The sequence below is a fragment of the Cervus canadensis genome, chromosome 4, assembly GCF_019320065.1.
Source record: "Cervus canadensis isolate Bull #8, Minnesota chromosome 4, ASM1932006v1, whole genome shotgun sequence".
Taxonomy (NCBI): domain Eukaryota; kingdom Metazoa; phylum Chordata; class Mammalia; order Artiodactyla; family Cervidae; genus Cervus; species Cervus canadensis.
Window position 1 is genome coordinate 46,538,759 of NC_057389.1, and position 13,303 is coordinate 46,552,061.

At 45.1% G+C, this 13,303-nt stretch overlaps 1 protein-coding gene across 1 annotated transcript in view; it reads left to right on the forward strand.

Annotated features, from left to right (window-relative positions):
* The window catches only part of CCDC69 (coiled-coil domain containing 69), a 58,978-nt gene extending 45,943 nt beyond the window's left edge, over positions 1–13,035 (forward strand). The window contains exons 5-10 of the mRNA XM_043467520.1: positions 102–186; positions 7,450–7,523; positions 8,415–8,516; positions 9,007–9,126; positions 10,054–10,151; positions 10,785–13,035. Of these exons, the coding sequence (XP_043323455.1) occupies positions 102–186; positions 7,450–7,523; positions 8,415–8,516; positions 9,007–9,126; positions 10,054–10,151; positions 10,785–10,962 (657 nt within the window). The 3' untranslated portion in view covers positions 10,963–13,035. The remainder of the gene's footprint in view (positions 1–101; positions 187–7,449; positions 7,524–8,414; positions 8,517–9,006; positions 9,127–10,053; positions 10,152–10,784) is intronic.
* The last annotated feature ends 268 nt before the right edge of the window (positions 13,036–13,303 follow it).

A 13,303-nucleotide genomic window follows, 5' to 3' on the forward strand; every position in this document is an offset into this window, starting at 1 on the left:
CTGATCACCAACCTCCAAAAGGCTCCAGGGTTGGTGAGTGGATAAGTGAGGCTGCCCTGAACCTACTGAATCTCATTCTGCTCGGGACCCTCTGCCCCCAGGTGGAGGAGAAGGAGCTAGAACTTGAAGAGAAACTGAATGAACAGCGAAGAGTCCTAGAGGGAGAGCATGAGGAGGCCCTGAGAGGTAAGGACGAGATGTGCTTTGAAGACTGTGGACCAGACTCCTTCTGTTCCACCTGCCGAGCTCACGTGGGACTCCCATTTCCCTTCCCACCCACCTCTGGTCCCTAAGCAGTTGTCACTTCAGGACTGGAGTCTGCAGGGTCCTAAGACTTGTCCTTTTGGGCATATAATATTTGACCCCATGCTTTGTTTTACCTTAGTTGAGAGGTGTTTTTCCTTTCCATTTTAAAAAACAATCTGTATTCATTATAGGAAATTTGGAAAACCTAGACAAATAGGAGAATATTTAAATACCCATTTTTCTTCCCCACAATGACAACAACTCTATGCTTAGTTTATTTTTTTCAAATACCTTTCTTTCCTTTTATATGTGATAATGTTTATCATAGAAAATTTAGAATGTATGGATTAAAAAAATGATCTTGTAATGGTTGGAGCTCAGGCTCTGCAGCCATGGTCTCAGGGTTTGAATCCCAGCTTCACCACTTATCACCTGTGTAACCTTGAAGAAGTCAGTTAACTCTTATTCATAGGGTCTTTTAGAGAGCCAAGCAAATTAATTTACAGATGGATAGATAGATAGACAGACAGGCAGGCAGACAGATGAAGGAATCTAGAACAGTCCCTGATATTTTGCAAGATACTTAGTAAGTATTTATTAGCATTTATTATTTTATTACTGAGAAAATTAAAATTGTGTATAATTCCACCCAGAACTAGTCACTCCTACCCCTTTGATATAGATCCCTTGTACTTCTTTGGTGTGTATTTACCGAGAATATACATCTATACACACACCTACTTTGGGGGGAGGAGATAAATTGATTTTTCACTTTGCACTGTATTAACATCTTGTCATTAAACTCCTATAGCACAACTTTTAGTAACTACATAGCATTCCAGTGTGTTCCCTTGTTCTTTTAACTAGCCGCTTGGGTTAGGCATTTCAGCAAGTTCAAACTTTTACCACTGTTTATAACATCAATGATACACAGTGGACCCCATTTTGTAAAATCTTTGCCACATTCATAATTTTATCATTAGAAACACATTCTAGTAGAGTTGGTATGACAAAGTTTAAGTACATATATCTTTTATTTTGGCAAAATAAACATAAAATTTACCATTAGTGACATTTTGTCTAGTCACAGTCCCCTGAAACCATCACCACTGTACCCTTCCAGAACTCTCTCATCCTAAAAGCAAACTCCATACCCACTAAGCAGTCAGTCCCCAACCCCACGCTAACCCTTCCAGCCCCCCAGCAACTACCAGTCTGCTCCGAGTCTCATGACTTTGTCCACTGCAGACACTCATGTAAGTGGAATCCCACAACCCCCACAGTTGGCTTCCTTCACCCAGCATAAAGCTCATCCATTTTGCAGTGTGCATGGGCACTCCACTCCTTTCCCCAAGCCCATTTAAAAAATTATTCCATTCCTTTTGTAGTGTATAACATTCCATCGCCTAGGCACCGCACACTCTCTTTTTATCCATTCATCTGCTGGTGGATGGGCTGTGAACACGTGCCGTCAGCACAAGCACCTGGTTGATCATCTGCTTTCAGTTCCCCTGGGTGTAACCCCCAGGAGCAGAACTGCTGGGTCATTTGGTAATGCTGTGCTTAACTTTTTGAGAATCCACCAAACTGTTTTCCATAGTAGCTGTACCGTTTTTCAGTTCCAACAGCAATACACAAGAGTTCCAGTTGTACCACATCCTTGCCAATACTGGTTAGTTTCTGTCATTGTTGTTCTTCTAATTATTGCCATCCTAGTGAATGCAAAGTGATATCTCACTGTGGTTTTGACTTGTATTTCCCTAATGACTAATTTTGCTGAGCATCTTTTCATCTGCATGTTGGTTATTTGTATAGCTTCTTTGGGGAAGGTTATCTAGATTTTTGATGCCATTGAAATTGACATCAAAAAAGTGATACCAATTTTTTTTTTCATCATCAGTATTTTTATGACTTTCTCCCAGAATTTTTTATCTTTTAAAAACACAGTTAAGATTATTTTTATATGTAAAATTTTATATACTGTTCTTTTTATTTAACATTGTGTCAAACATGTTTGCAAGTAAAATTCCTCTGCTGCTAAAATGTTGTAAAATCTAAACCACTGCACACAGGGTTTTCCTTATTTCCTGTGAGTCTAGACATAAAGATTTTTTAACTACTGTTTAAGTAATACTGCACTAAATGTGTTTTGCCTAAAGATGTGCCCATGTTTTACATTATATCCTTAGATTTCCAGAAATGGAATAACTAGAACAGAGGTCTGAACAATTTTAAGAATCTTGAAACATATTACAACATTAGCATAAAACATTTTGAAATAGTATTGAAGCCTTTGCCCTGGGAATTTGAAGGGTACCAATGTACCCTGTGAAACTGGGCCTATCGGTTGACCTTAGTTCACTTTCTACAGTATCTCTGAAACTTACCTTGAATCTCATTTCAGTATCTATGTCTCTAAAATCCTTCCCTCCTTCTCAAAGCTGTTATGGTAAAACAGCTTTCTTCTCCACGCAGAGCACTGATTTGATACTAGTTTTAACGTTATAAAGATATTAATAAGACAGTTTTCCTGTTGTAAAAACCCAGAGGGGAAGGGACTGCCTGTCTTGAGTTCTTCCCAACAGTCAGAATTCTTTCATAGTTATTTTTCAATTGCTTGGCACCTGTTAGGTGCTGCCTAAGGCTTGCCTGGTGGCTCAGTGGGAAAGAATACAGCTGCCAATGAGGGAGATGTGGTTCGATCCCTGGATTGGAAGGATTCCCCTGGAGAAGGAAATGGCAGCCCGCTCTAATATTCTTGCCTGGGAAATCCCACAGACACAGGAGCCTGGTGGGCTATAGTCCGTGGGGTCGCAAAAGAGTCAGACACAACTTAGTGACTAAATGACAACAAAGTGCACATTAAATAAATGACTAGAAATATACCACGGGGGAAGTATGACTGGGAGAGGCCAGTGATTTTTTTTTTAACGCTTGATGACACTTTATTGTCTTTTATTTTCTATTTTTGTTTTTTAGTTATTATACATTAAAATGGACTTTCTAATGTAGCTTCATGAACTTTAACGCATGTATAGATTCATGCAGCCACCACCATAATCCAATATAAAACAGTCCCATCACCCCCAAAACACTCTCTCAGGCTGCCCATTTGTATCCACATCCTCTCCCATCCCAACCCCTGGAAAACACTGATCTGTTCTCCACACATGGTTTTGTCTTTTTAAGATCATTACAGAAACAAAATAACACAATATAATATTTAACATTGGCTTCTTTCCCTCATCATGGTGCATTTGAGAGTCATCTAAGTGGCTGGGTATATCAGGAGTGCCTTCTATTTCATGGCTGAATTGTGATCCATTGTTCACTCATCCCCTTGTCCAAGTGGGGACAGGTCATTTCCAATTTGAGGTAATTATGAATAGTGCTCTTCTCAACATTCGTGTAAGGTTTCTGTGTGTTCTTAAGTTTCCTGGGTAAATATCTAGGAATGGGATGTATAGGTCACATGGTACATGTATATTCAGCTTTGTGAGAATTGACTAAACTGTTTTCCTAAGGGACCATCATTTTACATTCCCATCAGTGATGAATGAATTCCACTGTTCCTTTTCACTAACACTTGTCAAGACTTTATTTTTTTGCTGCTCTAATAAATAGGTAGTGACATCTCACTGTGGGTATAGTTTGCATCTCGATAATGACTAATCATGTTGAACATCTTTTCTTTGGTTTATTTGCTGTCTGTGTAACCTCTTTGGCAGAATGTCTGTTCAAGTCCTTTGTATCTAATTAGCTTGTTTTGTTCATACTATTGGGTTTTGAGAGATCTTTATATATTTTGGATACAGGTCCTTTGTATTTACAAATATTTTCTCCTAGTCTGTGTGTGTGCATTTAAGGTTTGTTTGTGGGGTTGTTTTTTTTTTCATTCTCTCATTAATGGTTTTCACAAAGCAAAGCTTTTAATTTTAATAAATTCTAGGTCATTTTTTCTTTTATCAATTATGCTGTTGGTGTCATGTCTAAGAACTCTTTGCTGAACTCTAGGTAACAAAGATCTTCTCTCTTTTCTTCCAAAAATTATATGGCTTTAAGTTTTACATTTATATCTATGATCCATATAATCATGTGATTTCCCTTTTTTATACTATTAACATGGTAGATTACATTAATTTGAGCTTACATTAATGTAAGTTTTTGAACTTACATTAACAAAACCTCTCTTGGTCTTTTTATATGTTGCTGAACTTGATTTGCTAATATTTTATTGAAGATTTTTGTCTGTGTTTATAAGGGCTACTGGTCTATAGTTTTCTTGTACCATCTGTCTGGTTGTAGTATCAGGGCAAAGCTTGCCTCATGGAATGAGCTGGGAAATGTCCCTTCCTCTTCTATCTCTGGAAGAGATTGTAAAGAGTTGTACTATATCATTTTAAAATATTCAGTAGAATTTTTCAGAGAAACCTAAAGATTTAAACAGATATTTGACCATGGAGGATACACAGATACCAGATAAACACAAGAAAAGACATGCCATTTCTGCCATTTCTTTTCCAGGCAGTATTTAAGTACAAATTTAACTTCAATGGGCTTCCCTGGTGGCTCAGCTGGTTAAAAATCTGCCTGCAATGCAGGAGACCTGGGTTCGATCCCTGGGTTGGGAAGATCCCCTGGAGAATGGAAAGGCTACCCACTCCAGTATTCTGGCCTGGAGAATTCCATGGATTGTATAGTCCATGAGGTTACAGAGAGTTGGACGTGACTGAGCAACTTTCACTTTCTTTTCTAACGTAAGCCCTTAATGCTAAAAATTTCACCCTAAGCACTGCATTATCTGCATCCTAGAAATTGATGTTTTATATTTTTTGTTCAGTTCAAAATATCTTCTAATCTCCCTCAGGATTTCCTCTTTAGCTCACTGACAATTTAGAAGGGTATTTCCTTCTAGGTGTTCGGACATTTTCCAGTTCTCTTTTTGTTACCGGTATCCAGTTTGATTCCTTTGCAGTCAGAGAACATAGTTTATAGTTCATTCCTTTTTTAACTTGTTACAGCTTATTTTATGATTCAAGATGTGGTCTATCTTATGAATGCTTCATGTGCACTCAGAAAGAATGTGTATTCTGCTGTTGAGTACTTTATAAATTAATCAGTTAAAACAAGTTGGCAGTATTATTCAGGTCTATATTCTTACTGATTGTCTGCCTATGTTTTCTATCGAATATTGAGGAATGTGAACGCCTTCAACTGTAATTGTGTATTTGTCTGTTTCTCCTTTCAGTTCTGTCAGTTTTTGCTTCATGTAATTTGAAGAATGACTATACTTCTATAGATATTTAAGGTTGTTATGTCTTCCTGGAGAATGGACCCCTTTATCATGATGTAATGTACTTCTTCATTCCTGAGAATCTTCCTTATTCTTAAATGTTGCTTTTTCATTCTTTTACTTTTAACCTACCTGTGACATATTTAATGTAGGTATCTTGTAGGTATTAAAAAGAGCTAGTGAACTTTTGAAGATCCATAGAAATTACCATAAATCTGAACAAAAGCCAAACAAATATTGGGAAAAAATGGACAGAGCCTCAGGTATCCATAAAATAATCCTAGGATGTCTGACATTTGTGTCAAAGACTCAGAAAGGATGCAGTGAAGAAAAACTATTTGAAGAAGGAATGGTTGAATGCTTCCCAAATTTGGCAAAAAATAATCCTACAGATGAAAGATGCTTATTGAACCCCAAAGCAAGCCCACCAAAATCCACACTCAAACATATCTCTTTTTTTAAACTAATGACAAAAAAAAAAAAACTGGAACAGAACCAAAGAAAAATGGTGCATTACATAGAGGAAATAAGTTTGAATGAATTGTGGATTTCTCATTAGAATGTTTGGAGGCTAGAAGGAATAAGAACATTTTAAAACTACTAAAATAAAAGAACTGTAAATCAAGAATCCTATCTTCAGAAAAAAAAATGTTCTTCAGGAAAGAAGGTGAAATAGAGACATTCTAGATGAAGAAACACTAAAAGAATTCATCACCAACAGACTCTTTTTTACGTCATCTCTGTTCCTCTATTGACCCCACCAAGTGAGTTTTTACTTCATTTTTTTTTGTTCTAAAATTCCCTCCTGGTTTTAATGTTTGGTTACACTTTCTGATTTTCATTCTTTGGAAAAGCATTAACCTTTATTTCAGAGCGCTATAGCAGTTTCCTTAAGGTCCCTTCATAATTCCAACGGGCTTCCCTTGTAGCTCAGTCAGTAAAGAATCTGCCTGCAATGCAGGAGACCTGGGTTTGATTCCTAGGTCAGGGAGATTCCCTGGAGAATGAAATCTGTGGCACCTCAGTGTTGGCATCTGTTGAACGTCTTTTCTCAGGACAGATGAGATTTTCCCTCTTTGTGTGCTGAGTATTTAGACTTGTCACCTGAGGAATTTTGGATTTACATGCTTAGCAATTTTGTATTGCATTCTGAACATTTTGAATATTTGAATACATCAGATTCTGGGTCTTGTTTAAATAAATACATTGGTTGAGCAGCGCTTTGAATTCTGATCTTCTTGCCTAGTCTGCCTGCCACCATTTGCTGTTCAGAGTCTGAAAATAGTTGTGCCATTCATTCTGTGCTGGTTTTATAGCTAAATTCAGGAGACTGGATGGCATGTGCTTCCTCCATCTTACTTGGAACCAAACCTGTCTTGATAATTTATCTGTCCCATAATTTATCAAAAAGTTTTAAATTAGTTTTTATAACAATTTATATAGTTTTTATAGAGCTGATCTTATCAATTTTGACAGCTCTATCACATTTATATTACTGAGCATTCTCTTCCTTGTGTCACTGCCCCTATGACACAGGCCCCTTGCATACCTGGGCTTTTGGCTATATTACACTTTCCTGTTCTCTGTCCTGTTTCCCATCCCACCCAGTGACTGGTCATTTCCCTCTCGTCTTCTTTCAATTGAGACAAGGTTGGAATTTTCCGAAAGGAACTTTGTAGAGGAGGCAGGATGCAAGATCTTCCCAGGATCTCATTTGTTTCCCTTTCCATGAGCTTCTATTAAATATCTACTATAGTTCTGGTTCAGCCCCAAGCCCATGAGATAGAAAGATGAATAAAAGCATTCTCAGACTCCTGACCCCTATGGTCCCAAGGGGTCACCTGGGCTCTCTGGCCCTCGTGGGGTGAAGTGTCAGGGGTCTGAGCTCACTGCATCTCCTTTCACTCCAGCCCTCCAGGCCTCCTATGAGCAGGACAAGGAAGCCCTTACCCACTCCTTCCAGGAGGCCAAGGAGGCCCTGCAGGTGAGAAAGGTTGGGCTGTGTGAGTCTCTGTGATGTGGCGACCCTACTGTCAGCTCAGGAGGTCTTGGTCTGAGATGAGGGTTGGCCTCTTTCAGGGATGGTTGGGAGCATCTTGGAGACGTCGTGGGCCTGGGGCCATGGTGTGATTAGAGCCATGGAAGCATGAAGGAAGGCCTCTGACCCAGATTGACTGGTCAGGGATTTCCTAGAGAGGGTGAGGTCTAAGCTGGAATCTGAGGGTGGGTTGGAATTTTTCAGATGAAGAAGGCTAGGAAGAGTGCCTTAGCAGAAAACAAACAAACAAACAAAAAACACGTGTTTAAATGCATGGAGGAAAGGGGGAAAAATACAGAGTGCCTGTGAAACTGAAACAAGTCCAGGAGGCCTGAGTATAGAGCATGAGGGGGACACAGTGGAGGCCAGAGAGACAGGCAGGGACCAAACAATGGGAGTCTGTGAGCCCTAGTAAGGGGGTGCCCTATCCTAGAGGCGATGGACAGAGTTTAGGTGGAGCAAAATCCTTGATGGGGAGCAGTATGGAGACAGGTATGTACCTGGCAGCTGCAAGAGTGATGTGATGTTGGCTGCAGGAGAAGGCATGTAGAAAGAGCAGGGAGACAAGAGACAGGGCAAGGACCCTGAGCCTGGTTTGCATGTACTTTGAATGCCAGTCTGCCACCAGCCTAGAATACCCTGACATCGTCCCCAAGGGTATGGAGAGGTGGTGCTGTATGTTTTGAACAATGGTTGAAGTAGCTTAAGCCTGCAGTGCTGGGCAGAGCAAAGACAGACTGAAGAAGCCAATGCTGACCCCTCCCCAGGGGGTGGAGAAGTCCACCTCCAGCCTTATGAGCCAGGCTTGCATCATCTCCTGCCTGTTCCCCCCTCCAGGAGACCATTGACAGACTGACTGCACAGCTGGAGGCCTTCCAGGCCAAGATGAAGAGGGCAGAGGAGTCCATCCTGAGCCGAGACTACAAGAAGCACATCCAGGTAGGTGGCGGTCCCCACAGCCTGTCCTCCTTCAGCCTGCAGGAAGGTCCAGGTTTGGGCAACAGGAAAGGCCCGTCCCTCCTCAAGGTTGGGGCTAGAACTGATGCTCTTACCTTAATGAGGGTCTGGAAGAAACAGTGTCCCAGTGTCACTGAGGGGGAATGTAAAGATCAGAGAGAGGCACATGGGTGGTCAAGTGCTCACGCTCTGGACTCAGAATGAAGTGCCAAGAGCAGACCTACCACTTAGCAGAAGCAACTTAACCTCTGTGAACCATGGTTTCCTCGTCCGTGATGGAGCGAGCACAGCACGCACTGTTGGAAGAGAGTAAGATACAGCACATTAAGCACTTGCCACGGGCCGAGAAGGGGAGGTGACTTGTCAAACACAGTTGGGGGCAGAATGGGATGGCGGGAGGTAGCCCACTCTCCCCATCCCCCTCCCACTCCCCGCTCCAGCTGGTCTAAGGTCCCTCTGTGTTCCTATCTAGGAGCACGGGAGCCTCAGCCAGTTCTGGGAACAGGAGCTGGAGAGCTTACACTTTGTCATCGAGATGAAGAATGAGCGAATCCATGAGCTGGACAAGCGGCTGATCCTCATGGAGACAGTGGTCCGTGGCTGGCAGCGGCTGGAATGGAGGGATGGGGAAGGGGGCCTGGGGGGAGGCAGCCTCACGCTTCTGCTTTCTGGGCATTTCCTCTGTCGTGTGTGCAGAGGGCAGGTATTAATTATACTCTGAGGGGGGCCCAGCCTGGTCCGTATCAGCTTTGACCTGCCGCCCGTGCTGGCCCTTGAGTCACGGGCTGGTCTGGGCCCCGCAGTGGCTCCTTCTCAGCTGGTCCTGTACTTTTGACTAGCGTATTGCTGTCACTTGAGTGACACCAGGGCAACTATCCTGGCTAGCCAGGAGGGGCTGGCAGATGTCACGTCAGGCAGGGGTTGAGGAAGGAGTCAATGCTGGAAAAGAAAAAAAATCAGACAGATATAGGAAACCAGAGTCAGCAAGGACGGGCCTGGGCAGTGGTGGGTGTTGGGGACACCAGTGGCTTGTCTCCAGAAGGAAGGCCTTGGGGGACTTCGAATTGAATCCAAACAGATTATGTTACATTGTCCTGGAAGAAGTTCCCTGGCCTCTTGTGTGCCACACAACCTAAATTTTAAGCCAGACCATTTCAGTGGTTCCATATCCATTTTGTTCAACCACTTTTCGTGGAATAGCATAACAGATACATTTACATTTATATACATTTTATACTTCTGTCTTTTGGAGAACTAAACAATTTTTTTTCCTCTTGGGAACTGACGGAGATTTTAGATGGTAGTGGCTGTCTTCTTTTTTTAATACTCATCTGGCGAAGTGAAAAGTTGGCAGTCCTGTGTTCACGCCTTAGTTGTGTTGTTCCAAGTAATCTTACTGCCTCATGAAATGTAACATTTGGTCTAGAGTGAATCAGTGTTTTGGGTGGCCACGGATAAGAGGGAGGTGATAGCACAAGTTGTGCCGGGGGCTTTCTGAGCTCACTCTGATCTGTTACAGAAAGAAAAAAATCTGCTGTTGGAGGAGAAGATCACCACCCTACAGCAAGAGAACGAGGACCTCCACGCCCGAGGCTGCAACCAGATGGTTGTGTCAAGGTAGCTGCTCCCACGCCCTGCTCCTCCCCTCCCCACCGCTTACTTTTTGTGAATCTCCGGTTGGGAGAGTCTCCAGGAGGTCCAAGCCTGTCTGGGGGAGGAGGTTGGCTCCTCTTTGCTTGGGGGTCAGGAATCCCAAGGGACCAGCTCTGCCCGGAAACAGAAGTAGCAGGACTGATTAATATCTGTTTGTCCCCATCCCAGCTGAGTGGGCTCCATGGGAAAGCCCAGTTCAGGAAGAAGGAACAGGAAGCTTAGGGTTCAAGAGGCCAAAAGAATGAATGAATCAGTGGTAAGGGGTCGGTCAATGAGAGCTGAGATCATGTGTCAGATGTAATTTGTTGACAACATATTATCTCATCTAATCCTAATCATTATAATGACTCTAAGAGCCGGTCCTGTTAGCATTCCCATTTTGCAAATTTGCGCAGAGTGAATACCTGGTCAGAATTACACTTCTTAGTAGTGGAGCAGATCTGAACCCAAAGCTGAGGGCCACCTTGGTCAACAGCTGGAGTTGCCTTTTCAAGTGGGGCCACCGGGCAGGCTTCCTAGAGGAATGGGCTGGTCTTTGCAGTTGCTGGAGGCCCCGAGAGGCGGTCCCCTCAGGCAGTGCTGGCTGTGTGTCCACAGGCAGCTCTCAGAGGACCTGCTTCTTGCCCGTGAGGCCCTGGAGAAGGAGTCGCAATCACGGAGGCAGCTCCAGCAGGAGAAGGAGGAGCTGCTGTACCGGCTCCTCGGGACTGATGCCGCCCCTGCCTTCTCCCTGGCCTCTGTCACCCCCACCGAGGTCTCCTTCCTGGCTACATAGGGCCTGGGCCACCAGGATGCCTGCGGTCACAGCTTCCTCTAAAGACCTGGTAGAGAGGCAGCAGGGGTTGCTTGTCCTTTTCCCAGGAGGGGATGAGGGCGGGAGTGAGACGGGGAGCCAGGGTGTGTGCCCAGCGAGCCCTGGGGGCTTGGGCCACACAGAATCACCTGGGGGCTGCCTAGGCCCCAAGCAGCTCCCTCCCTCGAGCCGGGGGACAAGCGAGAGGAACCCTTTTATTCCCCCACCCCCACCCTTCTCTCTGTTGAGGTCAGGGAGCGCTGAGGCTTTCCCCAGGGGCAACCGTGCCACCCTGGGCATCCGACCAAGAGGGAACACGCCCCTGGTCCTAACTTGTCAGCTTTGCTGCCGGCTCCTCAGTGACCTAACTTGCCCCAGCCACCTCACCCCGCCTGGCCTTTCCTCAGCCTCTAAACCAGTTAGGGCAACTGAACAGACTGCCCTTGAGTCACACACTGTTCCATTCTAGACTTGTCTGAAGGTCAGACCAGGGGCTGGGGGTCAGCAGGGGAGGATGGGGACAACACGCTGTGAATCAAGGTGGGGAGGCACTGGAGTCCCTTGCCCACGGGGCAGAGCATCGGGCACGCCACCAGCGCCAGGCCCAGAGTCTGGTCCATCCAAGGGCTAAGGCCAGAGCTACTCCTCCTGGACCAGGCAGGGTTCACCCGCCACCCTCCTGCTCCCTCAGCCTCAGCACCATCAGGACTCGGGTGCCCCCTAGTGGATCTAAGTACCCTCAACAGCGAGAGCTGGAACCTCATCCCCGTGCAGATGAGGAAACCGAGGCGGGGAGAGGGACCCAGAGCCAGGCCTGGGGCTCATCTGTCATCAGAGCGTACTGTCTCCCTCCCTGAAATCTAGGAGGCCGTGTATGAGACGTGGCCTTTCTCCTTGCTCTGTCTGCCCTGCCCTGTCCAGTCTCTCAGTCCTGCTCTCCACTCAGCCCCTTCTAGCAGCCCGACCCCAGGCCTGTAGACCCTAGCCCTCAGCCTCCCCATCAGCGCAGAGGGGTAGCTGGAGTAACTAACCTCGGCAGGCCTGTCCAGGCCTGACCATCTGTGGATTCAAGATTCTTCTCAGGAAGCGTTGGGTCATCTGGAGACAGTAACAATCCCGTCTCTGTATAAGCATTTTGATTAAATGCCTTCACATACACCTCGCTCCCCATCTGTGAAAGATTCTCAAAGCAGCTTCTTTCCAAGCGTTAGCAGAGAGCACACTGCGATCACAAGATCCAGTGGCCTTGCCTGAGGTCCCCCAGCCCCGGGGGGCCAGCGTGTAGGAAAGGTCAACTCATGGGAACAGAAGTTTCCTCCATCAACCCAGACCACTTTCTTCATTCCCCTCGATCTGGGCTTCATCCATTTCTCTTCTAGGTGTTCAGATGTGACTCTGCTTCTCCAAACCTATGCAAACACATTCATTATCCAGGAGCCTTGGGGACAGCTCTGGATGTGAATGGTCACAACCGAGAAAAGAAGGGGTGGCCAAGTAATTTGGGAAACTCTAAGTTTACTCAAGTTACACAGCTCTGCTGTTGGCTCAGACGGTAAAGAATCCACCTGCAATGTGGGAGACCTGGGTTCAATCCTTGGGCTGGGAAGATCCCCTGGAGGAGGGCATGGCAACCCACTCCAGTATTCTTGCCTGGAGAATCCCATAGAGAGGAGCCTGGCAGGCTAGAGTCCATGGGGTCACAAAGAGTCAGACATGACTGGGCAACTAACCACACAGGTTCACTCAAGTTACACAGCTCTGCAAATTTCAGGACTTCTCAGAGCCTTTAATATGCTAATGTGCATTGCAAACTCACAGGGACGGAGCAAAGAGTCCAGCGTCTCTTAAACATCTTTAACCAAGTTTCTCCCCCAACCTGAGCACTTCAGGCTGCAGAATGCAAGTTACAAAACATTGTTCTAATTGAGAAGGGCAAGGCTGGAGAAGGGGCAGATTGAGGGGGGTGGGGTTTCCCTCCTGTAGCCTGTGGTGGCTGTGAAGAGGTGAACTGCGGCAGGCAAGCTATGGAAAATAAAAAGAACAACTGATATTGCATTCATTTGGCCTCTGCTTTCCTGGGAGAGAGAGGAAGTGGGAAGAAGGCCTCTGCTGGAGGCAGGGTTCCTTGCGGAGTAAGTCCTAGGAGCTGAGGGACTCACCAGCAGTTCTGGACTTCTCAGAAACTGGTGTCCCATGGGCCCTGGCCTTGCCCAGGCTTGGTGTGGGGGCTGGGGCTGGAGTAAAGCCTGGCTCAAATGCTGCCTGTCAGAATAGGCCAAGGCTTGGAGTGAGGCCCTGAGGCTGAAACAAGACGTGAAAGCAC